Genomic DNA, 20,941 nt, shown 5'->3' with positions numbered 1-20,941 from the left:
TTGTTAATCGTTATGTAATTGAAAGTCTTGTTTTGAATCTACACCAGCTGTAGACAACTAAATGGCCCCCCTTACAGCTCAAAAAGCATATCTCAATGCCAAGGGCAAAGGCAAAAGAAAAGCGGGCGATATCGATGTCGACGATGATGATGTTCAGCAACCCAAACAGAAGAGAAACAAGCAACGCGTCTTACTACTCTCCTCTCGGGGTATCACCCATCGCATGAGACATCTCATGAACGATCTTGAGACTTTGCTACCTCATGTAAAGAAAGGTAAAGTGACACTTTTGTTGACAGATTCATCAGTTCTCAATGGGACCTATCTCAGATTCCAAACTTGATTCCAAGTCACAGTTGCATCTCCTGCCTGAGATAGCAGACCTGAACAATTGCAATAACACGCTTTACTTCGAGGCAAGGAGACATGAAGACTTATACATGTGGGCTACGAAAACACCAAATGGGCCTAGCATAAAATTACACGTTCAAAACGTGCATACAATGGATGAGCTGAAGATGACAGGAAATTGTCTAAAAGGAAGCAGAGGAATTCTCAGCTTTGACAGAGCGTTTGATGAAACAGAGTGGGGAAAGCTTACCAAAGAGGTTTTCACGCATGTACGTTCATGGGCCATACGGAAGGTCGCTGACGCCTGATTATGTTCCGTTCCTCCACGTAGATCTTTGGTGTTCCCCCACTGGCTCGGAAAGCCAAACCGTTTATCGACCACGTTTTAACCTTTTCTATCCTCGATAATAAAATCTGGTTCCGGAATTTCCAGGTATGCTGGCTTCTTCGGTTTGTTACCGAGCGTTAACTCCATTTCATCTCCGTAGATAATGGAAAAGGATCCGTTGCAGCCTAACGGCCCACCTCAGACATCTCTCGTGGAGATTGGCCCCCGATTTGTACTGACGCCCATCCGTATTTTTGAAGGAGCATTTGGTGGCGCCACCGTTTATTCCAATCCTGGTTCGTACACTGGAGCAAATATGTTTCTTACTCATGCACTCACTTCACAAACAGAATTTGTTACGCCTGCTTCCGTGCGCTCAGCAGTCAGGCATGCCAGAGGTGACAAATACCGTCAACGGAAAGAAGCTCAGGAGGAGACATCAAAGAGAAAAGTGCTTCGTAAGAGAGATGAAGATGCACTGGCAGTATCCAAGGTGTTTGCGTAGATGCCTACACGTGTCATCAACGCGCAATCGTACCGAGCGGTAAGCACACCAACTTGGCGTGCTTATACGGTATCTGTGGGCGATTATCTACGTGCTTTTGTAGCGTTACACACGTTTTATCGCCTTAGCGATGCATGTATGCCATCTGCTCATTGATGCGACAGACGCATCAAGATCTTTCTGCTCCTGCTGCTTTTGGAGCATTGTCTTTATACGGCTTGCTTTGTGCTCTCTAGCGCTCTGGAAGTAGCGCTTCTCCATTAATATTCAAGAGGTTGCACAGCCACCAAGACTACGTTTGCTTTTGTGCGCTCACAAAGGCAACAACCGGATTAATGAAACAAAAGGAATTTTGGCTGAGCAAACGTTCCCGTCTGACCAGGGCAGCGTGCCTTGACAAATTTTAGCTGATGCCGAAGTTCAGCCGTTCCAGATGGCGGGCCACGCGCCTTTTGTTCTGTCTCAGACCCTGCAGGTTGCTATGCGTGGGTGCGTGTAACCGAAAAATATCCTATATAACGACTCACGTCCATCGCTTAAAGGAAAGTCATTCTCCTGGCTCAGTCGCTGATATTTCCAGTCTCTTATAGATATCCCTTGCCTACTGCCTTGTAGACAGTCAATATGCCTGTGTCGATAGACATCATCCCATTTTCAGGTTCTTTGGAATTGTATGGTGAACCAGACTTTTCGTGAGCTAGAACTGCTAAAGTCAAACGTCTCGCTTGTGCTAATAGACCTTCTTAGATCTGCCTTCTCTCTGGCAGGCCATGTGTCTATCTCGCTCAGTTCACCTTCGTTTATGTTCCAGCGCCGGCGGAGCACAACGCGTGCTTTGATGCAATCGCTCACCGTCACATTTGAGGGACAATCCGAAATGATCACCCCAGACATTGGGTATACCCCTTTGCGGCTCTGCTCTATCACTCGTGAGCTTGTAAATGGTGAACCCGTCGACCTTTCCAACGAAGGGCACGAAGATTCCAATAAGCCCTGCTCTTGGAATGTCATTTTTGACATCCCTGTTCCTGGCTGGTTGCCGACTACATCTACGTACGGAGATCGCAATGCAGTTGAAGCTGGGACGCGCTACGCTTTGTATGCCACTGCAACTTTTATCTATCTTGAGGATGGCAACTCCTCTATATTTAGCAGCTTTTGTTCACCTTTTGGCTGTCGCACTCACACAATTAACGCGCCAAGATGTCCAGTCACTCTCGTTCGGTTTGCCAATGTTCCTTCTGCCCCCTCTTCTTCGCCCTCCACCTCTGTCTTCCCAATGGCATTGTTCATCGTCGATGCGCAATTAGGGAAAGATGACACAGAAACGGCTATTCCGCCTGAGGTCCTGAAAAAGATTCAGGTCGTCGCGTCCATTCCTACCGCAGTGACTTTGGATGAGACATCCGTTCCTCTCATCCTGCGCTTACAAGGCAACGGACTGGACACCTCTCAGCGAGAGCGCCTTCGAATAACTGATTTCACTGTTGACGTTGAGCAGACTGAAACGTACAGGTGTGTTGCATTATTGTCTATCTAACTATTCACGGTGCTAACGACATGTCTATTCAGGAGCACTACTTCTCTTGATCGCGTAGCTCGATTTATGGTCCCGCCTAGGACACAACAACCTCCTTCTCTCCCCCTTCGGAATGCACATTCTGTGCATACACTCTATGAGATTGGCCTTCTTATGAATCCATATCCCTCCAAATCTACTTCAACTCGTTCGTTTTCCCTCTTTGATCCCTCGAATTCCGGGAAGTACACTATTTCTGGCGACGGTCGCATCTTCATGAATGACTCTCCAGAAGGCGATGCGACCACTTGTTCTTCGTCAGAGAACTGGTATGTGCTCGAGGCAAATGTACCTTTGGCACCAGAGCCCCATCAATTGGATTGGGCTGGGCTCCGGGGCCGTCGCATATCTGAAAATAGCCCTCTTTTTAGTGTGTCCCACATGATGCACATTGCGCTCCGGTGTGTCTACGAACAACCCGACGGCGAGGTTGTGAGCGAACGCCTCCACTTTTCACTGCCCATGCAGCATGTGCGGGTGGCTGCCCCATCAATTATTCCACCTGCTGACGATCGCACCATCGTGGGTGAAATGGAGCTTCATAAAAGCGTTCCATACAGCCAGAGTCTTCCCGCATACTCTCAGCTCTTCTACTCGAATGGAGAGCGCAAGATCGATTACTCAACTCCTCTCCCACTTTACGAACCTCCACCATCAGCTTCGTCATCATCTTCGTTCACCCTTGATCACAGTGATGACAATCGAAAATCAATCTGATAATTTTCGGAATTGCATATACGCCGACACTCGCACACCGAAACCGAAGACATTAATATCGTCATGTAATATTTTAGATGTTCCGGCAGTCCACCGCACTTTCCGTCCTTTCGCTCCATTATCGTCCTGCTCTTTCGTCTTCTTTCGTTCTGCTCATCTGGCAGCTTTGCTCGTCTCTTGCTTTCATTCGCATTGATCTAGTCCGCATACCAATCATTCCTCGCACCTTGCAACTGATCTTGAAATTTAATTGTATCACTATAACTCCTTGTTCTCTATATCATGTAACAAACCTACACCATGACTGCAGTGATGGAGTCTCCGAGTCATCTCACCATGAACCTAGTCCTCAATCCTAGGTAACGTCTGGTGTCACTGTTATTTTATGTAACACTTGCCAGTGTTGTACTGGTCCTTCACATTGGACGATCCACACTTCTGTGCCTTCAAATCTCGCAAGGCACACATGTCCTTCCTCAGAGTCTCCACAGCGAAGAACAACTGTTTCTGCCTCATCTAGGACCGTCTCTGAAGCCTCAACAACTGCGATAGCCCGCAGCTCATCAGCGGCCTTCTTCCGCTCAGCATCCCCATCTTCATCTGCAATATAACTGATGGACATGTGCGGAAATGCTGGGGCTGAAGGTGATGCTCCATCCCTGTCGAGCGCAGCCATAATATGTTCATGCAGCGCGACGAGTTCGGTCGTCTTCTTTACAGATATGAAAACTGATCTAAAATAATGATCACCAACTTCAAGCTTCTGGAACTCGACTGGAATTGGATGCAGAGTAGATGGTATGGCTCGTAGGATTGCATCCTGCGTTGCCTTTCCCGAGCTTGCCAGTGTGATATGAGGGGTTATATCTGGGTAGGAAGCTGCAGACACGGGACGTGTCTTAGGCTGCTTTGGCAACACCTTTTGGATAAGTTGCAATTGGGCGGGATTGGGCACCAGCCAAAGCGAGAGACCTGACGTAGCTTGGTTTTGTCAAACCGTAACAATGACCGATAGTAACGTACCCATCTGGATCCAAAATGGTATCGATAAAGTATACCTGGGAGATCAATGAAGAGCTAGTAGAAGTGACTCCTGAATCAGGCCATCTTCCCGAGCAGCCGCCATCCATATTTAGATTAGACTCCCAGTAGACAATGATCAAGCTAAGTATCACGTTTTTAAATTTCAGAGCAAAGGAGTGTCCGCAGGAAAATGGGTTACAAATTGCAACGTGCTGAGCACGAGTAATATTTGTTCAACACAGAATATACATAAAGCGCACAAGCAAAGTATCAGTGATCAGAATCCTTGTCAATCAATAGAATAGCAACACGCAAAGCAGTCAGCCTTTTGCGAGACCTAAACCTCATCAGTGGACCCACGAGATCCCAAGCTCACCCAGCTACTTTCCACTGTAGATGCATCGCCATACCCAGAATTACTCTCGAAATCAACCTCCGAGCTTGTTCCAAGTTCACTTATATCTTCAGGCTCGGAAAGAGGCTCAGTCTGCTCGAGCGCAGGTGCAGCTGTCTCTGGAGGTGACGGACGTGGAGCAGAGTGTGTTCTGCTCACTGTCAAGGAAGATGATGGAAGAACTACAGAAACCGCGGTAGAAGAGGGAATGTTACGAGCCACCTTTGGGACTGTGCGTGGCTGTGCAGGAGGCACAGGCAAGAGCCGATTACGAACACCAACCAATATGTGAGGTAGACTCAGCAATCCATCTAGCAACATGCCAGGGAGGAATGACGCAAACATGTATGTCCCTGCTGTATGGACAACAATTGTTAGCTCTCATATATGCGTAAAAAAGACGGAAAAACAACGAACCACCGGCACCAACAGCAAATCGGTCGCCACGAATCCAATCTCTAATCTTCTCATATCCAAAACCAACGCGGATACCGCAGATCGTTTTACTCGCCATCTTGGTCTTTGTTCCGGCACTGACGACACCAACTATGTTATTTACCAGGACAGAAATGTCCTCCGGTCTGCGAGACTGTCCCATGCTAGTTTCTCCGAGCGCAGCGAATGCTTGACCGTATGTTGCTTTCTCTGAGGGAGTCCAGTCGTCCATTGCGTGTGAATTTTCAAGGCTGGAAACGGGGGTTTCGCCAACGGCACCTACATCAACAGCAACGATACGGATGGAGCTCATGCCTTGTCCAACAGCAACCTCACGGCGTAACACGTCCAACGCACGAAGAGTGGCCGCTGCGCTCATGGCACTGACTCCACCGAAAGGAAGTCCAACACGTGCATCAGCAGCAGGGAGACACACAATGATGGACTTGCGTCCGTACGCGCGCTGGGCATCCGAGCGGAGTAATGGTAGGAGTGCTTGAAGTGCCTGGAGAGGAGCAAAGTGTGTGGAGAGAAGATGCGGAAGATATGTACTTCGTAAAGATAGCTGTTCAATGGGGGTTGGTACCGTATGAATGGATGGAACCGGCAGTGTGAGTAGAGATATTATGGAATGCAGAAGGGGATGATAAGGGGTGGTTGCATATGGGTCACCAGCGGCTGTAATTGGGAACCGTCTGGATAAAGTAGATGCGAGCGACCGAAGGAAGATTGGGATGGTGCCAGGCTAAATGATCTTCGGTTATATGAACTTGTTAAGCAGTGTTCAATAGTTGCACACCTCATTAGGGTCAAGGACAAGAGCTCGGACATAACCATGTCCTTTGCTTTCAATGCTACTAACAGCTTCCGGTGTGGAGACGCTAGTGATAACGATGTATCCCTTCTGCTCAAGTTCAATGATAAGAGGGAGGCCAAGTGGGTGATCACCACCCAACACGACTAGGAAGATATCAGCAATGGAAAGACAATCCAAGCGAGTGGTAGAAGTGCTTACCGACAACCTGCCGTTTCTCGGGAGTGACAGTAGTAGAGCGAACTCTTCTCTTATGGGCGTGCGTCATATGGAAGGTAGTGTAGCCAGCAAGTAGGCCAGCTCCAACAAAAGCTGTTACTGCTATGCTAGAGCTCTTCCATGGATTTTCTATGATCCAATCACCAGCCTTCTCTACGAGAGTCCTCGGGGGTGGAGGCGGAGGCGGGGGTGGAGGAACTTCAAATGCCCCAAGACCGGGGACATGGATGTCAGGGAATGAAGAAAGACCAGGTGGCCCAAAGCGAGAGATATCAACCCAAAGACGGTGAACGGCCTCTCGAATGTTTGGAAGAGCAGGCGAGGCGACCACCAGAGAATCTGTCAGAAAGCGTTCGAGAGACTGAAAGTATTCCTCGACTTCATCAATTGAGGGAACCATAGCATAGGATTTGGTAGGAAAAGAACGTAGTGGTCACAACCAAAGCCCACGCACGAATTGCAAGTCCTTTGAGAGCTTGTGGAGCTACTTGTTGCTGATTCGTATCGATATCTCGGATTCTGCCTCGTGGCTAAGTATAGGGTCTACTGCTGGACTTTGTGTGCCGTCGGTATCATATTGTCAACAAACGTCAAGCCAAATTATTAAGTGCAGGAATATTTCTATACTCTGCAAAAACTCAAATAAAGAGTATACCACGGAAAGCTGTCCACCACCACCCCAACCTTCCTCCTCAATGATCAGCCTCGCGCAACTGATAATTCCGGTATATCCATCTTTATCAGTCCATAGTCTGAGGGGCAATGACGGATGTTAAGATGGCCCCGGAAAACGTGAATGAGAGGGTTTACCTGACAGGCCCGCTAGTTTCAACCGGTGGTGTATCCAGAAGAAGTACAACTTGAGTCGCCTTGGCTTGGATAGACAATCGAACCATCATAACTTCCAGTGGAGTGAGCACCAGAGCATTAAGCGCGAACGAGAAAATCACGGCCCCAACCAAGAGAGGAATGTGGGGCCTCATGTCCTCCCAGTTCCCAAAGTTCTCCGGAAATTGTTTGACGAATAGAAAGTGACGTGCTCCAATTGTGCCTACGATATACAAAACCCATAAAGTGCAGGTCGCAAGCAAGCCCGGGATGCTAAATATGCGATAAGGGTGCTTTCTTTCAGTCGGAGAGAGCAATGCATCAAGCGCTCGTCGTAAGGAGAATGAAGAGATGTCTTCCCGAGTTGTTACAGCCCTTTTATGCCTTTTCAGCCCACGGAAATGAACGATTGCCCAATAGAACGCACCGATTGACAAAGACAACCTCGATCACGGTTGCGATGATTTTGACGAGAGAAGCGATAGCAACTATGAGAACAGTACTCTGGTCGTACACCCCGAAATGAAGACATCCAATTACCACAATGGACGGGATAGACATTTGCTCCCAGAATAACATGAAACCGAGGGTAGGGACTGCGTCACGGAGGAAGATAATTATTGAGAGAATGATTCGGAATGCTCGAAGGACTCACGAATTCCTTTGTACAACCCGTCAATTCCCTAGGAAACAAGGAAGCACGGATAGTTAGCGTCCAAGCACCCTCGTGTAAATTTGCACATACTTCTTCTGTGTTGACTCGTCGCAGCACACCTACCAACGACCGAGGCTAGAGAGACGTGTTGTAAATCGTCGACCAAGGGCAATTCTGGAACAAGTTGAACTTTGGGAGTGAAGTTTGCCCCCCATCTTATTAGTGCTCCCTTAAGTGGAGACAACAATGTCGCAAAGAAGAGTGTGTAGATCATTGCGCTGCAATGTCAATGTGGAGTCGTGAGAGGAGGGTGATTTGTTGGTAGTATCATCCAAGCAGGATCGCACATTGATTTTGTGCGAGTCAATCATCACTTTCTAAAATGACAAAAACAAGTCAGACTGCAAGGCACGGATACTGTGCCACGTCAAGGCCTATACGACCGCAAAAGATTGCAAGGCACTGGCGGCGCCCCTGCATCGTGATACCTGTCGCTAGGCTCAAGTGTCCTAGGCCTCGCGTATTCAGCGCTCAGGTTGTAGTCGAACGGAGATACTTGTCAATGAGATTCAGGTACTACGGTAATCATCCCCCGGATCACAAATATGGACACGATAACTTCTCTTCCACTTGTTTCGGCACATCTAGCCTGATCTGTAATCACCTGTCCATGGCATCGTCTCTATTTTTGCAGGGTTGGGATCTGGTGGAGAATTCCACATCCGTAGACAGTGCGGCTGGAGCTCATTGTAGAGCATAGGACACACTGGTGGAATGGCTGTCCAATCTCCAGCCGTCAATCGAATATTCAAGTAGGACCAATCACCTGAAATAGTCCAAAGGTCACTGATGCATGTCAATACCTTTTGTTAAAATTCCACACATACCTTTTATCCGCACGTAACCACGATTCAGAGACAATTCAGAATTGTCTGAAAACACTATAGAGTGCAATTTGCGGTATGGCAATTTCTCGCGATGAACAGATTTACCAGCGTCAAACTCAAGCCAACCATTCCATTGTAAGAGGAAATTGGTCAGCAAGCATGGAGAACCATGAGCCTCATACTTCACATCAACGTCCTGTGAAGTGAACGCAAGTCTGACCACAGCAATGAGCCCACGTATCAAGCAAAGCTTCATGAAGGTAGTGAGGAGCCTACAGAGATGGCATATTTAGCAACAAGCAAAAATCTAAAGGTCAAGCTACTTACCGAAATTCTCGCTCGAAAAGATAGGAATCCATCGTGCCATTGGTTGAAGCTAAGTTCACCCAGTCGTCAACCAAGCGCTTCTGAATATATATGTGTTTTCGGGCAAGCCTCCTGCTCCTTGGATCTTTGCCACCTTGACAGGCTGTGTATGCACGTACATTGATGAATGTTGAATTCATTGCGGGGGAGTCACTGCCAGAAACTGTGGGGCAGGTAGTTTGTAGATATTGGGTGATCTCCTGAACCCTTTGCTCCTCCACAACTTCGTTCAAATTTTCGAGTGTGCTCCTCACCATATAGTGCAAGACGGTCGGGCAATGTATGACATTTTGAATAGTCTCCTCAACGACGCGATAGAAACAATGATCAGGAGATAGTCTTTCTTCGCGACTCTCGAGGAAGACACATAGCGGATATGAGATAGTCATGATAGGTCACGTTCAAGTGACGAGACCCCTAAACATGTAAGTTGGTTAGTAGCCCCTGAATGTGAATACCAAAATTTGACTATCATGACTGCAAACTCATCTGCATGCAACCCTCCTCCTTACAGTGCCGACACATCTCTCTACGTCTTTCTTGAAGATGGTGGAGGTCGCCTTCTCCCAAACCATAAATTTTATCAGCTCGTCGACGAAACTCGTCGAGGTTTTCTTCATCACAATGATGACATTCTGGAGTACATGGCAAGATCCACTCTCGTAGACAATCCTACACCAGAATCGCAGCTGACAAGGATGGACGAAATTCGAGACCTTCTTCGGAACAACTGTCCAGTGATTGTTGGCAGTAAATCAGCAGCCATTGGTGGCGGGCTCCTTCATGATGGTCCCGATGTTGCTGAGAAGGTGGCGGGTAGGGAGCACATATATCTTGGTCAGGATTTGATCAATCAGTGGGGAAGCAAAAAGAGTCCAGATGGTCGCTGGCTGTGAGTCTACGTGCCTATTGAATCTGTTTGCATTTGGCTTAAATGGTACTACTGCCTTATAGCCTTCTTACGTTTCTCTTGAAAGTCATCCTCCTGCGCGAGTTTACTATCGCTTCCTGGCTGACATATGGCATCAAGAAATCTGACTCCATTCACGGGAATGGGAGATGTAGTACACCATTCACACAGCCCACAGACGTCTTCGTATCAGGGTGTGGTCACCTTTTCAAAAATTTCAGAAGTGCAAAGGATCGAAAACTGTGGTCCATCCTGTTTCTCAACGATGAAGGAGGATATCTCGAGGTTCCAGGTAAGGACACGGGTTTGATTAAGTCATTCATTTGTTAATTCTGCTCTCTATGTAGCAGTCAACTCACCTGTCTTGCGAAAGCTTGCTGCGGGTGACTGGTCTGTGTTTCAGCGAGACGTGATCACAAGCATGGGACCGTACCGTAAGCACACTAAACACCAGCACCTCGAGCGTGTCTGGGATGTATCCGAATGTACTTGCTTTGGAAAATGAGTTTCTGGATGTAAAACCAGGATACTTTTGAAGGCATCCTAGGACTATCTCGATCAAATTCAAAAGCTTTGTGGCGAATAGTTTGTACGAGTTTCAATTCTGCCAGGCAACTGGTTGTGGAGCCCTGATTACACTTCTTGTCCACAATCAGTTGCCTGGTCGATCTTCTCGCTGTCTTTCGATGTCTTTCGAAAAATTTGGTGTATCGATAAGTTTTCGTTCTGTTTAGTTGAATATATGCGCTCGAAAATCATCCAGAAAATGGTATCAATACAGATCTAATAGTACTGAATGAGTTATCGATGGGTATCGCTGTGAATTGTTGATATTAGATGGTATAGTAGGGTATCCGCTGGTCCTCGCCCTGCCCGCCACACCACCTCTCGCATATCCCTCCCGTTCCCTCCCCTAGGGCTCCGCTTGGGTCCTGCTCTTAGTCGGTAACGTCGGCACTACCGCTGGTTTGCACCATCGAAGACGAGAACATGTAGCAGGCAGAGGAAGTTGATGGTGTTGTCGAGGTTTGTGGGAAGGCGGAAGCTGACTTGTGAGTGGTATGGCGGGTGAACGGCACATAGTTGTATGCAACGACCCATGAATCGAGGCAGCGCAAAACTGTTGCGAGTGATACGGACATCAGAGCAAGCATGGAAAGAACTTCAATTGACTCACTGACGTCGGATTCCGAGTGCCTGTCCAAGTGTCGAGTTGAGTCACTGTAGCTGCCAATGAAGCGGTACCCGAGTCCGGTAGATATTGGCTGAGTGCCAGGTGTAGGGTGGATGGGCAGCCTGGTGGTGGATGTAGTAGTGTAAAGCAATAAAAACGGACTTAGCGACTAAAAGTGTCGAAGGTGGAGAGAGCAGAGGCTCTGCATCTGGGAGACACGCCATAGACCCTATCCAGAGGCTCGATGAAGCGGAACAGTGATGTTGATGAGGATTTTGCGAGGTCGGATTGGAGGTACGAAGTATCTAGGGAGGACCACAAGGATCCGGGGAGGCACTGAGGAGGAAGTAAGGAGTCTCTATCCCGGATATTTATACAGCACATATCGCGTGAAGTGTCCCTCGCGCATGGACTTCGTGCTCGGCTGACGCTTCTTGACGTAGTATGTGCTCGTGGTATCGCTGCGCCCGTGAAGCTCTGAATCGTTGTGAAGGTATCTGATAAGGCGAAATGGCAGTGGTTGTGATGCAGAAAAATCGAATTCAGCCTCAAAGTTTCGCTTCGTTCAAGAAGTTCAGAACAATTTTCACAACAAGAAAAATAACTATACCTAAGCGTAACTTCAAGTTCATGCGCACATTTACGTCGACACCATGTGCGCGCTCTACTTGAGCCCCTTTGAGGCTCCACTGAGCACCACCAGCGAGCGCTCCAGATATTCCGACATATGTTAGAAACTGCGATTTACGGTCCAGCTTGAGCGTGCTGGATTGAAAGAGAATGTGATGCGAGGCAGGCAATGCCATTCTCCTCTGAGGAATCTGAACCTCGACGAATCTGCAATGAAGAATGCTGATGCAGACCGGACTTTCGAGAGCGTGATGTCGCCGAGACACTCGAAGCGCTGTTTGCAACAGAGAACGAAGAGAAAAATACAACGGAGAACGTAGCGTACAGGCCCGATGATATCTTATTCTAATTCACGGTAGAATTCAAAACGTCCGAAGGTGAACGGACCGCTTGTATATTGTAGATATATAGATGGCAGTCCAAATGTCAGAATTGAGTTTCCTAACATTCCTACATTAAGACCTTGCGCCAGATAACTCGGAGAGCTCCAAACCCTAGTCTTCCACTTGTTTCGCCCTGTAAATCCATCCACGATCTGATCTGCAAGTATCTGATTTCCATGGTGTCGTCTCTATTGTTGCAGGGCGACCTTCTGTTGGCGGGGAATCCCACATGCGTAGGCAATGTGGCTGGGACTCATTGTAGGGCGTAAGCCACACTGGTGGAATGGTCGTCCAATTTCCAGCAGCCATTAGTTCAATATTGAAAAAATTATCTGGAATAGTCCAAAGGTCACAGCTGATGATGTCAATGCCTTTCATTGAAATTTCCACGCATACCTGTTATCCGGATGTGACCATGACTTGGAGACAACTCAGAAATGTCTGAAAATACTATAGAGCGCAATTTGCGGTATGGCAATCTCTCGCGATGGACAGGTTCACCAGCGTCAAACTCAAGCCAACCATTCCATTGCAAGAGGAAATTGGCTAGCGAGCATGGAGAACCATGGGCCTGATACTTCACATCAACGTCCTGTGAAGTGAATGCAAGTTTGACCACAGCGATGAGCCCACGTATCAAGCAAAGCTTCATGAAGACAGTGAGGAGCCTACAGAGATGGTATATTTGGCAACGAGCAACAATGCAAAGGTGAAGTTACCTATATGTGTTTTCGGGCAAGCTTCCTGCTCTTTGGATCTTTGCCACCTTGACAGGCCGAGTATGCACGCACGTCGACGAATGTTGAATTCATTGCAGGGGAGTCACTGCCAGAAACTGTGGGGCAGGTAGTTTGTAGATATTGGGTGATCTCCTGAACCCTTTGCTCCTCCACAACTTCGTTCAAATTTTCGAGTGTGCTCCTCACCATATAGTGCAAGACGGTCGGGCAATGTATGACATTTTGAATAGTCTCTTCGACGATGCGATAGAAACAATGATCGGGAGATAGTCTTTCTTCGCGACTCTCGAGGAAGACACATAGCGGATATGAGATAGTATTGTTCATTACGGAATCTCTGTGTCTCGGGACAAGGAAAAAATGTACGACGCCAGCAGGATTTGAACCTGCGCTCGGAAACCGAAACAGATTTCTAATCTGTCGCCATAACCACTCGGCCATAGCGCCTTAACATAAACCAGTTTGCTTGCATACACGAGCACATGATATTTTCAGTTTCTTGCTATCGTGGCATCAGGCATATTGCAAACGACATTTATTATCTTGTTACACATGCTCCAGCTCAATTGCTGGTAAACGCAGGCCGGATGAAATCATTCACCACCGGCATGCACAAATCCAAGCACGCCATATTAATTGATTGAACATGGTTCCCAGGCGTCATGTCACGGTGGTACTCGCGTTACCAAAAAGATGTCGATCGGTTTGGGTGCATCTACTCTATTCTACACGATTAGCGGCATGGAGTTGTGCATGAATATTAATGGCAAACAGGTTACTCACCGAAGAGCTCATCCCAACTAGTAGTTATTCGATGACTTCTCCATTGCCTAGCATTCCACCGAGCTCGAACTTGGATGCCCACATGACCAATGATAATTTTTGTCATGCATAGAGTGTTCTACAAACAGAGAATGAATCGTGAAATTGCGTTTGAAAGTCTACGTGGGATTTTACAGGGACATGGTCTCGCCACACGCTACAGATTCGTCTGATGATAGGACTTTGACGGTCAATCTCGAAGAGATGTAAATGACAGCGGGCATGCGCTCAGAAGGGACTAAATTCGACATTTCTTGGCGTTGATGACTGTAGAGGAGTGTAGGTAGGGCGAGATACTAGGTTATATGGAGTGACCAACCTTCAAGTATGATAGATTGGCCTTTCCAGCTACCGGCCATGATGGTGCGATGAAGGAATAACAAGAATGGAACATGGGTTGGGTGGCGGACAGAACGAGTGGTAGGAGAAGATGGGAGTAAGGACATGGGGACTCTGAGCGAAGTTCAAGCATCAGATCCGATCGTTTTCAAATATTCGAATAAGGTCTTTAATAAAGACTGACGATCGTTCTTTTGACCATCAAGGACCTGTACTTTGTATTTGATGAGTGATCGGAAGTGTCGGCACGATAGATGCTAACATGATTGCACTATTAAGCGCTAAGGATCAACTAGTGCTGAACAGAGAGCTTGTACTGCAGAAGTGGGCATGGTCGATCCGACTCGATCGACAGCGAAAGTGACGCACCAAGGTCGTGGGACTCGTGGGTCCGGATATGCAAGTCTCAGAGCGTCTCGCGAGCCTTGCTGCTGCCACTCGATAGCCTCAGGTTACATATAGCCCCAGGCTGTAGAACACAGTGTGTCGTATGTTGCAAATAACGACACAGACAATGCATTCTGGCAGTATCTACGAGCTGGGCCCGTGCTGTCAGTGAATGTTTAAATAACAGTACTTGATGTACTTTGTGAAAACGGTTCACATACTATACTTAGACAGAACCTCGACATATAACCTGAGTTGGTTTGCCAGTTAAACTAAATCTAAGGCCTGGATGATCCGACTTTGAGTGGATTCTGTGAGAAAATCAGAAGGAACGTCCAGATGGTTTGTCATGCTGCCACAGAGAGTCAGACGCGTCGCGCGCGCTTCCCACGGTGACTGACGCGTGTTTTGACGCGACTGTACGGCTCAAAGTCACATAACTGACTGTCATGGCAGATACATTTGTAGCTACTGGACTGCTTGGGCTCGGGCCATCGGCCTCGTTGCTAGGCTCCTCATCCACCACAGATGGGCTCTCCTCCGTCTTCCTATCGAATGGCCTTTTGGGCGGATTGTGTATCGCCCCAACTAGTCATGCACAGCCAGAAGAACGAGCGCAGGAGCTTAAAGGCATAGATGAGCCACAGAGTTCCCGCAACACCGTGTCTTCATCCTCCAGATCATTTATCCCTACGCACATACGTGCTCCGCTTCGTGCTACGACATATGACGGGAATGCAATACATATAAGGCGAAAGCCGTACGTAGGCACAACACAGAAGGCAAGATACCAATGCATTCATTTCCTGTTCTATGCTTATCGTGTTCAGACTTCTTCTGCTCCAACTCGATTAAGCAACCTATTAGATGTCCCTATACACAGACTCAGGGATGAGCTATCGGCTGCTACTGCTTCGAAGTTGTCCTTTTCGTATGTCTCTTTTGATTCCATTTGGAACACGACCTCATATGTTTTGGCAGGAAAACCACCACCAGAGCGTCTGAGTCACACAAGCCCTCAATTCCAGTGCCAGAGGATACACTCTGGGTTGATCGATATCGCCCTCGAAAATTCACAGAACTATTAGGTAATGAGCGTGTTGCTCGCGAAACAATGGCTTGGGTAAAGCAATGGGACTGGTGTGTATTCGGTAGGAAGAAGAGCAAGAAGAGGCTGCGGGAAGATGATGAGAACTATAACCCTGACGATGAATACCACCGTCCACGAGAAAAGGTAATAGTTCATATAATGCAACAGAATGGGCACATTTGTTTATTCATGACCTTTAACAGCTACTGCTAATATCCGGTCCCCCTGGGCTTGGTAAGACGACATTAGCTCATGTTGTCGCGAAGCAGGCCGGGTATGAAGTAATGGAGATAAACGCGAGGTCTGCTTCTCCAACAGAATTTTTGGTCCAATGCTCATTCCGCACAGTGATGCGCGTTCTGTACAGGTCATCGACGAGCGAATACGACCGGCGCTGGAATCAGGGTCTGCAGTCGGGAGTGTAAAACCTGTGTTGCTCATCATCGATGAGATAGATGGGGCCACTGGAGGCGGGGATAATGTATGTGTTATGAATAATGATCCTGCCCGTGGTCACTGATGCAATTTAGGCAAGTGGATTTGTGAACAAGCTGGTTTCGCTCACCTTTGACAAGCCAAAGAACAAACGTGATTTTTCCACTGGCAATGATGACACTCTCTCAAACTTGTCTTGGTAGGGAAGAAGAGCGACCAGAAAGACAAGCGTCCACTCCTTCGCCCAATAATATGCATCTGTAATGACCAAAATGCGAATGCCCTTTCCAAACTCCGTCCTCACGCCCAGCAAATTCGGTATACGAGACTTGCTGATAGTCATATTGTCAAGCGTCTCCGCGAGATTTGCGAGTTGGAGGGATTGCGCGCTGATACCAGGGCTCTGAGTACCTTGGTCGGCGTGGCCAAAGGCGATCTCAGAGGCTGTCTCAATACTCTGCAGGTGTGTACTTACTTGATGTGCACACTACACTTATAACATTCTCAATCTTCATAGTTCATCAAGTCTCGCAATGATGAGGTGACTGAACCTCTCATTCGCCGTGCTACAGTGGGCATGAAGGAGGGGGACACTACCGCGACTTCAGTAATCAACGAGATATTTGCGCCCTTATCCCGAAAACGTGTCAAGGAGCTTGGCATGGGCGAAGAAGAAGAGGCACGTTATGTGAACCGCCTAAGTCATACAATTGAAGGATTGAACAATCCTGCAAGTATAGCGAATGGTCAGTGCAACATCTACGACATCCATTCATTTTTTTACCCGAGTGTAGGCTGTTTTGCGCATTATATCAATTGTCGCCGACACGACGCAAACTTGAACCACTACGAGAAGGCTGGCGAGTGGTTGACGACCTTCGACTCCTTTTCATCGGTCATGTATACAGACGGTGACTTCGCGCTGCATACATACCTGTCATATTTCCTGGTTCCTTTCCATCCGCTATTCCGAGAGCGAGGGGAAAAACGGGTAGAACGAGATAGTTCGGACTGGGATGTAAGCGTTTACTTTTTGTGTGGTTGCAAGATATTTACTCCTAGTAGAACTTGCAGCTGACGCGCGCAAACGAAGAAATTTATAAATCGTTAGCAAACGGTATCCGCTCAACTGGTCGGACTGCAGGGGCCAACAGACACCTTGTTACAGGTCAAGTCTTGCCACTCGAATTTGCACCATTTATCAATCGTATAATTTCCCCTCCTTTGCGACCGGTGAGTGGATCTTGCCACACTTGCTTGTCATCTCAAAATGTATATTTCTCAGGTCAACAGTCAAGTGATAAAGCCACAGGAAAAAGCTTTGCTCTCGCGTTTGGTGGAGATTATGGTGTCTTTTGAACTTCGCTTTGTGCAAGAGAAGGCTGAGGATGGCCAAAATGTGTATAGACTTGATCCGTGAGTTCTGCACGATGCATCCCCCTGCCCACTGACATAATTTGTTCCGCGCAGTCCAATCGACGTTTTTGTTACCTACGACGGCAAGCGCGCCGAAGATATCGCGGTCTCTCGGTATGCTGTACGACAGTTGGTCGCCATTGAGGTTTGTGACTTTTGCATGAATATGAAATGACCTTTCTCACTCGACCCAAGATTGACGCCGCACTCGTCGCAAAACAAGCAGACGCAGTGGAGAAAGGAAAGGAACAAGCAAAAACCAACTTTTTCAAAACGTTTGTCTATCTGTTCATTTGGGATCTGCATCGCTCACTTGACCATTAGATCAAGGAAGGATGTCACGGCATATGTCAACGAAGCTCCTGAGCCCATAGAAGTCATAGAAGGCAACAATGAACTGCGCCGCATGGATGCCTCATCTGAGCCAGGCCCTGAAAACAAACGAGCACGCACTTCCGAGAAAGTGGACATTGCAGACAAGGTTAGGATAGATCTGTATTGTGTAGATCATCTGCTGAATTCGTCAACTAGCCGCCTGTGGACTTCTTTGGAAGGCCGATCGCTATGAAGAAAGATTCAAGGAGGTCACTGACGTCGAAAAAGGTAGTCCCTGATTTTCGCATTGCATATAAGCATCTGGAAGGAAACTCGGCGGCTGTCCGTCGGCCGACGAAGGTTTCATCGTTTCTTTGATCAACTCCGCAGTTGTTGTACCAGATAGGATCATCCATCGCACACAGGACACCTTTATTTTGTACAAGTAATATATCATAACATCCCCCAAAACCCCAAAATTACAGCAAACGTACCAAACAATACAGGGGTGGACAAGCAAGTTATAGAGAATATGAAAATTATTATATAAACTGCGTCAAAATATGAGGAAGAACCGGAAATCCGAGGAGAAGTTTCTGGGAGGAATCAAGCATAACTGCCAAGGCAACACCTACAGAACATAGCGGAAGTCGCGGTTTTGTTTGTCCGTGAGATCAAGGAAGGCTTTGTCCACCTTCCTCTCCGCACCCGATTCGTCTAGTATGTACACCGCATCATGCTTGTCGGGGGTTTCTTGTTCTCGTTTCCTGTTCTCACTGGCGAACATGAAACGAAGAACCACCAACGCGATACCGGCAGCAAAATTGCATGAAGTGATCACAGCCCATGGAATGTGGTTCCTACATTAAATTTAACGTGACCCGTCATGATCGGTGGTGCCTGATAATAACGAGTTCGTTACGCACCTAGGTTGATATTGTACCTTCCACATAAACTGACTGACGGCATTGCCAACCGCATACGAGCACAGGACGATGCCATTGGTGGTAATCCCTGTGCAGACATTATTAAGCCTGTGACTAAATGGTGTAAAAATAAATGACCCATACGTTTCGTGTGTCCGGATGTTATCGAACTAACCCAACCAAGGAAGATAGGAAATGGTGCAATCGCAAAGACTGGACAATGAGATGAAAAGGTCCGTCAGTGCTTTACGCCTCGAGGCGCTTCTCGGATGAAATTATGGAACGTACTTGAAATCCAGTATGAGAATAGTAAACCTATTTTGTTAGAGAACGGAAGCGTGCTAACTAGTATCGAGCCAAGTATCGCAGGAATGTACATTAGTACACCAGCATATGACCTGCCGATGGATGGTTGTGAAACAAGAACCGTGACTCCCAGCCAAATGGTGAGAACTACGTAGGGGAAGGTGAAAAAGGTATCGTATAACACAAAGAGAGACGCACTTTCGACCGCACCATCAACACAGCCAAGAAGAGTTGTCTGGATACTATTGAACCCGAATTGTGAGACAATCAATTGGCGTTGATTGGTGAGCTGATATGCATCCGTATTTAGTATGAGAACTCAAATTATTGAACAACTTCTTACAGAGTTCACGATGTTTCTGACAAAACGCGTGAATGCTTAGATACGCGTATATATGATGGTTCAAAGACGTACGCAGACCCTGCAAAGAATGCCATTAACCACGTCTTTGGGTCCTTGACAGTTTCGAGGAACCTGCCGAAAAGAGAATGACGTGATGCGTCGCGAACAAGGATATTAAAACTCACTGTTCTTTCTTGAAACGTTTGTTCTCTACGCCACTTTGATTCACTTGAATTCTGCGAATCGCCGCAACTCTCTCTTCTGGAGTTAAGAACCATGCAGTTGTGGGCGAATCAGGGAAGAAGAACCTTATCGAATCGAAAGGGATGGATGAGAAATCTGCATGATCATCATGATTTGTACACACCAGAAGAGCACAGAGGTGATCAATGTAATGGTTCCAGTGATAATCATGAGCCTTGTGCGATCAGTAAGGTAACGCCCCCGCATCATGTAAGATCGTGTGACTCACCATTGCCAGGGCATGAAGGCTGTATGCGTGTGAAGGAGACCAAAACTAATGAACCCCAAAATGATCACAGCAAAACCGTTCATCAAAACTGAGAGAGAATGAGAGAGAGAATGAAGAAATGAATCAGAGCTTACACCAATAACCGACACGCCTCGTTTGCTCGGCATGAGTATAGAACATGGATGTGACAATCATGAAGCCGGGGGTAATAGCACCTTCACACATCCCCAGCAAGAAGCGCACCGCAAACAATGATCCGAAAGATTTGCAAGCAGCATGACATAGCAGGACCACGGCCCACAAAAAGATATTGATGCTGAATGCCCATCAGAGTAAGGAACGTGTTGGATGCGAATGACTCTTAGCGCACCTCATCCATTTTCCAACAGGGAAGCGCTGCAACGCCAAGTTCTGAGGGTATTGAAAAACGAGGTAGCTCAGATAAAATATTGTGCCAAGCCAGTTGTACTGATTTTCAGTGAGATGTGCACCATCCCTGACATAGCGAGAGGTTAGTGCATGCAAACATAACAACATGTGGCCAACACGCACATTATGCCCAGCACCGCTGCCTCTCCCAGAGTGGTTTTATCCATGAACGTGATTCTATAGAGACCGTTGAGAAGAAACATAGCAATTGGTGATAGGACGCTCACAAGTACATGACTGTCAATGCGTCTTGGTCAACCGAACAGCAGCTTCGAGGATCTCAAAGACTTACTGCACATGAGTGGTATAACATGCCAATCAATCTTGGCTCTATGAGAACCTATGAATGGAAGGTCTACGTGATACTGTTTAAAACAACATACCTCAGGCGAGAGGCCTCCCGAGGAGTTAGGGAACTGTCCGTCTCAGCAATCAGCTGAGCACCGACGTCGACATCGTAGCCGTGTACGGTACTAGAAGCATGTATATGGGCCTCCTTTTTCTCGGAATCTTCGCTGGCTGAGTCCATGGTTGCTAGCTGATTGGGAACAGCGAAAGAAGGGGGTGAGCCTACACTTTATAAGTTGTAGGCTCTGCCGCGCCTTTACGGCATTTTTGATCAGTCAGTGAAGCGTGGGCGCTGATCCAGTTGAGGAGATCACGTAGTAAGGCGATTAGAGTGACTAACTTAGTTAGTGAATGCCGGCGGAGGGTACCATCCGT

The 20,941-nt window shown here is 47.4% G+C and overlaps 10 protein-coding genes and 1 non-coding gene across 11 annotated transcripts; 4 read left to right on the top strand and 7 right to left on the bottom strand.

The window, feature by feature from the left end:
• The first annotated feature begins 24 nt into the window (after positions 1 to 24).
• Positions 25 to 1,496, top strand: HD556DRAFT_782236 (Brix domain-containing protein). Its single transcript, XM_041311617.1, has 5 exons — positions 25 to 275; positions 331 to 620; positions 683 to 784; positions 840 to 975; positions 1,030 to 1,496. Exons 1-5 carry the CDS (start codon positions 62 to 64, stop codon positions 1,182 to 1,184), a joined length of 897 nt encoding a protein of 298 aa, XP_041156473.1. The 5' UTR covers positions 25 to 61; the 3' UTR covers positions 1,185 to 1,496.
• Positions 1,497 to 3,658, top strand: HD556DRAFT_782415 (uncharacterized protein). Its single transcript, XM_041311620.1, has 3 exons — positions 1,497 to 1,876; positions 1,932 to 2,699; positions 2,757 to 3,658. The coding sequence occupies exons 1-3, from the start codon at positions 1,809 to 1,811 to the stop codon at positions 3,478 to 3,480; spliced, it is 1,560 nt and encodes a 519-aa protein (XP_041156472.1). The 5' UTR covers positions 1,497 to 1,808; the 3' UTR covers positions 3,481 to 3,658.
• On the bottom strand, positions 3,629 to 4,581 carry HD556DRAFT_782401 (2',3'-cyclic-nucleotide 3'-phosphodiesterase). Its single transcript, XM_041311619.1, has 3 exons — positions 4,504 to 4,581; positions 3,778 to 4,452; positions 3,629 to 3,718 (listed from the first exon to the last, which is right to left on the bottom strand). The coding sequence occupies exons 1-2, from the start codon at positions 4,505 to 4,507 to the stop codon at positions 3,836 to 3,838; spliced, it is 621 nt and encodes a 206-aa protein (XP_041156471.1). The 5' UTR covers positions 4,508 to 4,581; the 3' UTR covers positions 3,629 to 3,718; positions 3,778 to 3,835.
• Position 4,582: 1 nt separating this feature from the next.
• HD556DRAFT_782379 (uncharacterized protein) lies at positions 4,583 to 6,855 on the bottom strand. Its single transcript, XM_041311618.1, has 4 exons — positions 6,348 to 6,855; positions 6,132 to 6,292; positions 5,315 to 6,077; positions 4,583 to 5,253 (listed from the first exon to the last, which is right to left on the bottom strand). The coding sequence occupies exons 1-4, from the start codon at positions 6,763 to 6,765 to the stop codon at positions 4,841 to 4,843; spliced, it is 1,755 nt and encodes a 584-aa protein (XP_041156470.1). The 5' UTR covers positions 6,766 to 6,855; the 3' UTR covers positions 4,583 to 4,840.
• Positions 6,856 to 7,171: 316 nt separating this feature from the next.
• HD556DRAFT_1447013 (uncharacterized protein) lies at positions 7,172 to 9,490 on the bottom strand (the record flags this gene model as incomplete). The annotated part of the gene is made up of 7 exons (XM_041307186.1): positions 7,172 to 7,568; positions 7,621 to 7,789; positions 7,849 to 7,876; positions 7,939 to 7,967; positions 8,513 to 8,674; positions 8,736 to 9,007; positions 9,063 to 9,490. 7 exons carry the CDS (start codon positions 9,488 to 9,490, stop codon positions 7,172 to 7,174), a joined length of 1,485 nt encoding a protein of 494 aa, XP_041156469.1.
• Positions 9,491 to 9,529: 39 nt separating this feature from the next.
• HD556DRAFT_1529478 (uncharacterized protein) lies at positions 9,530 to 10,738 on the top strand. Its single transcript, XM_041309410.1, has 3 exons — positions 9,530 to 9,993; positions 10,056 to 10,303; positions 10,359 to 10,738. The coding sequence occupies exons 1-3, from the start codon at positions 9,575 to 9,577 to the stop codon at positions 10,514 to 10,516; spliced, it is 825 nt and encodes a 274-aa protein (XP_041156468.1). The 5' UTR covers positions 9,530 to 9,574; the 3' UTR covers positions 10,517 to 10,738.
• On the bottom strand, positions 10,739 to 11,991 carry HD556DRAFT_1529477 (uncharacterized protein; the record flags this gene model as incomplete). Its single annotated transcript, XM_041309409.1, has 5 exons — positions 10,739 to 11,131; positions 11,189 to 11,354; positions 11,414 to 11,521; positions 11,568 to 11,744; positions 11,824 to 11,991. 5 exons carry the CDS (start codon positions 11,989 to 11,991, stop codon positions 10,950 to 10,952), a joined length of 801 nt encoding a protein of 266 aa, XP_041156467.1. The 3' UTR covers positions 10,739 to 10,949.
• Positions 11,992 to 12,181: 190 nt separating this feature from the next.
• HD556DRAFT_1397950 (uncharacterized protein) lies at positions 12,182 to 13,256 on the bottom strand. The gene is made up of 3 exons (XM_041303746.1): positions 12,918 to 13,256; positions 12,595 to 12,866; positions 12,182 to 12,530 (listed from the first exon to the last, which is right to left on the bottom strand). Exons 2-3 carry the CDS (start codon positions 12,848 to 12,850, stop codon positions 12,310 to 12,312), a joined length of 477 nt encoding a protein of 158 aa, XP_041156466.1. The 5' UTR covers positions 12,851 to 12,866; positions 12,918 to 13,256; the 3' UTR covers positions 12,182 to 12,309.
• Positions 13,257 to 13,303: 47 nt separating this feature from the next.
• On the bottom strand, positions 13,304 to 13,385 carry HD556DRAFT_t94. The gene has a single exon. It is a non-coding gene; the product is annotated as a tRNA-Ser (tRNA).
• Positions 13,386 to 14,876: 1,491 nt separating this feature from the next.
• HD556DRAFT_781934 (P-loop containing nucleoside triphosphate hydrolase protein) lies at positions 14,877 to 18,247 on the top strand. Its single transcript, XM_041311616.1, has 15 exons — positions 14,877 to 15,268; positions 15,317 to 15,417; positions 15,468 to 15,720; positions 15,780 to 15,877; positions 15,925 to 16,057; positions 16,107 to 16,164; positions 16,215 to 16,474; positions 16,529 to 16,757; positions 16,806 to 17,029; positions 17,077 to 17,244; positions 17,297 to 17,427; positions 17,482 to 17,572; positions 17,623 to 17,702; positions 17,752 to 17,908; positions 17,959 to 18,247. Exons 1-15 carry the CDS (start codon positions 14,936 to 14,938, stop codon positions 18,118 to 18,120), a joined length of 2,478 nt encoding a protein of 825 aa, XP_041156465.1. The 5' UTR covers positions 14,877 to 14,935; the 3' UTR covers positions 18,121 to 18,247.
• A 126-nt stretch (positions 18,248 to 18,373) lies between these two features.
• Positions 18,374 to 20,747, bottom strand: HD556DRAFT_1447008 (major facilitator superfamily domain-containing protein; the record flags this gene model as incomplete). Its single annotated transcript, XM_041307185.1, has 16 exons — positions 18,374 to 18,602; positions 18,669 to 18,756; positions 18,813 to 18,881; positions 18,957 to 19,121; positions 19,173 to 19,263; positions 19,318 to 19,333; positions 19,390 to 19,449; positions 19,503 to 19,625; positions 19,685 to 19,735; positions 19,790 to 19,877; positions 19,924 to 20,105; positions 20,160 to 20,285; positions 20,342 to 20,395; positions 20,446 to 20,455; positions 20,511 to 20,548; positions 20,602 to 20,747. 16 exons carry the CDS (start codon positions 20,745 to 20,747, stop codon positions 18,374 to 18,376), a joined length of 1,536 nt encoding a protein of 511 aa, XP_041156464.1.
• Positions 20,748 to 20,941: the final 194 nt, after the last annotated feature.

The sequence above is a fragment of the Suillus plorans genome, assembly GCF_016647745.1.
Source record: "Suillus plorans strain S12 chromosome Unknown HD556scaffold_59, whole genome shotgun sequence".
Taxonomy (NCBI): Eukaryota; Fungi; Basidiomycota; class Agaricomycetes; order Boletales; family Suillaceae; genus Suillus; species Suillus plorans.
Note: the sequence above shows the minus strand (reverse complement) of the source record. Positions and strands in the feature narration are given on the sequence as shown.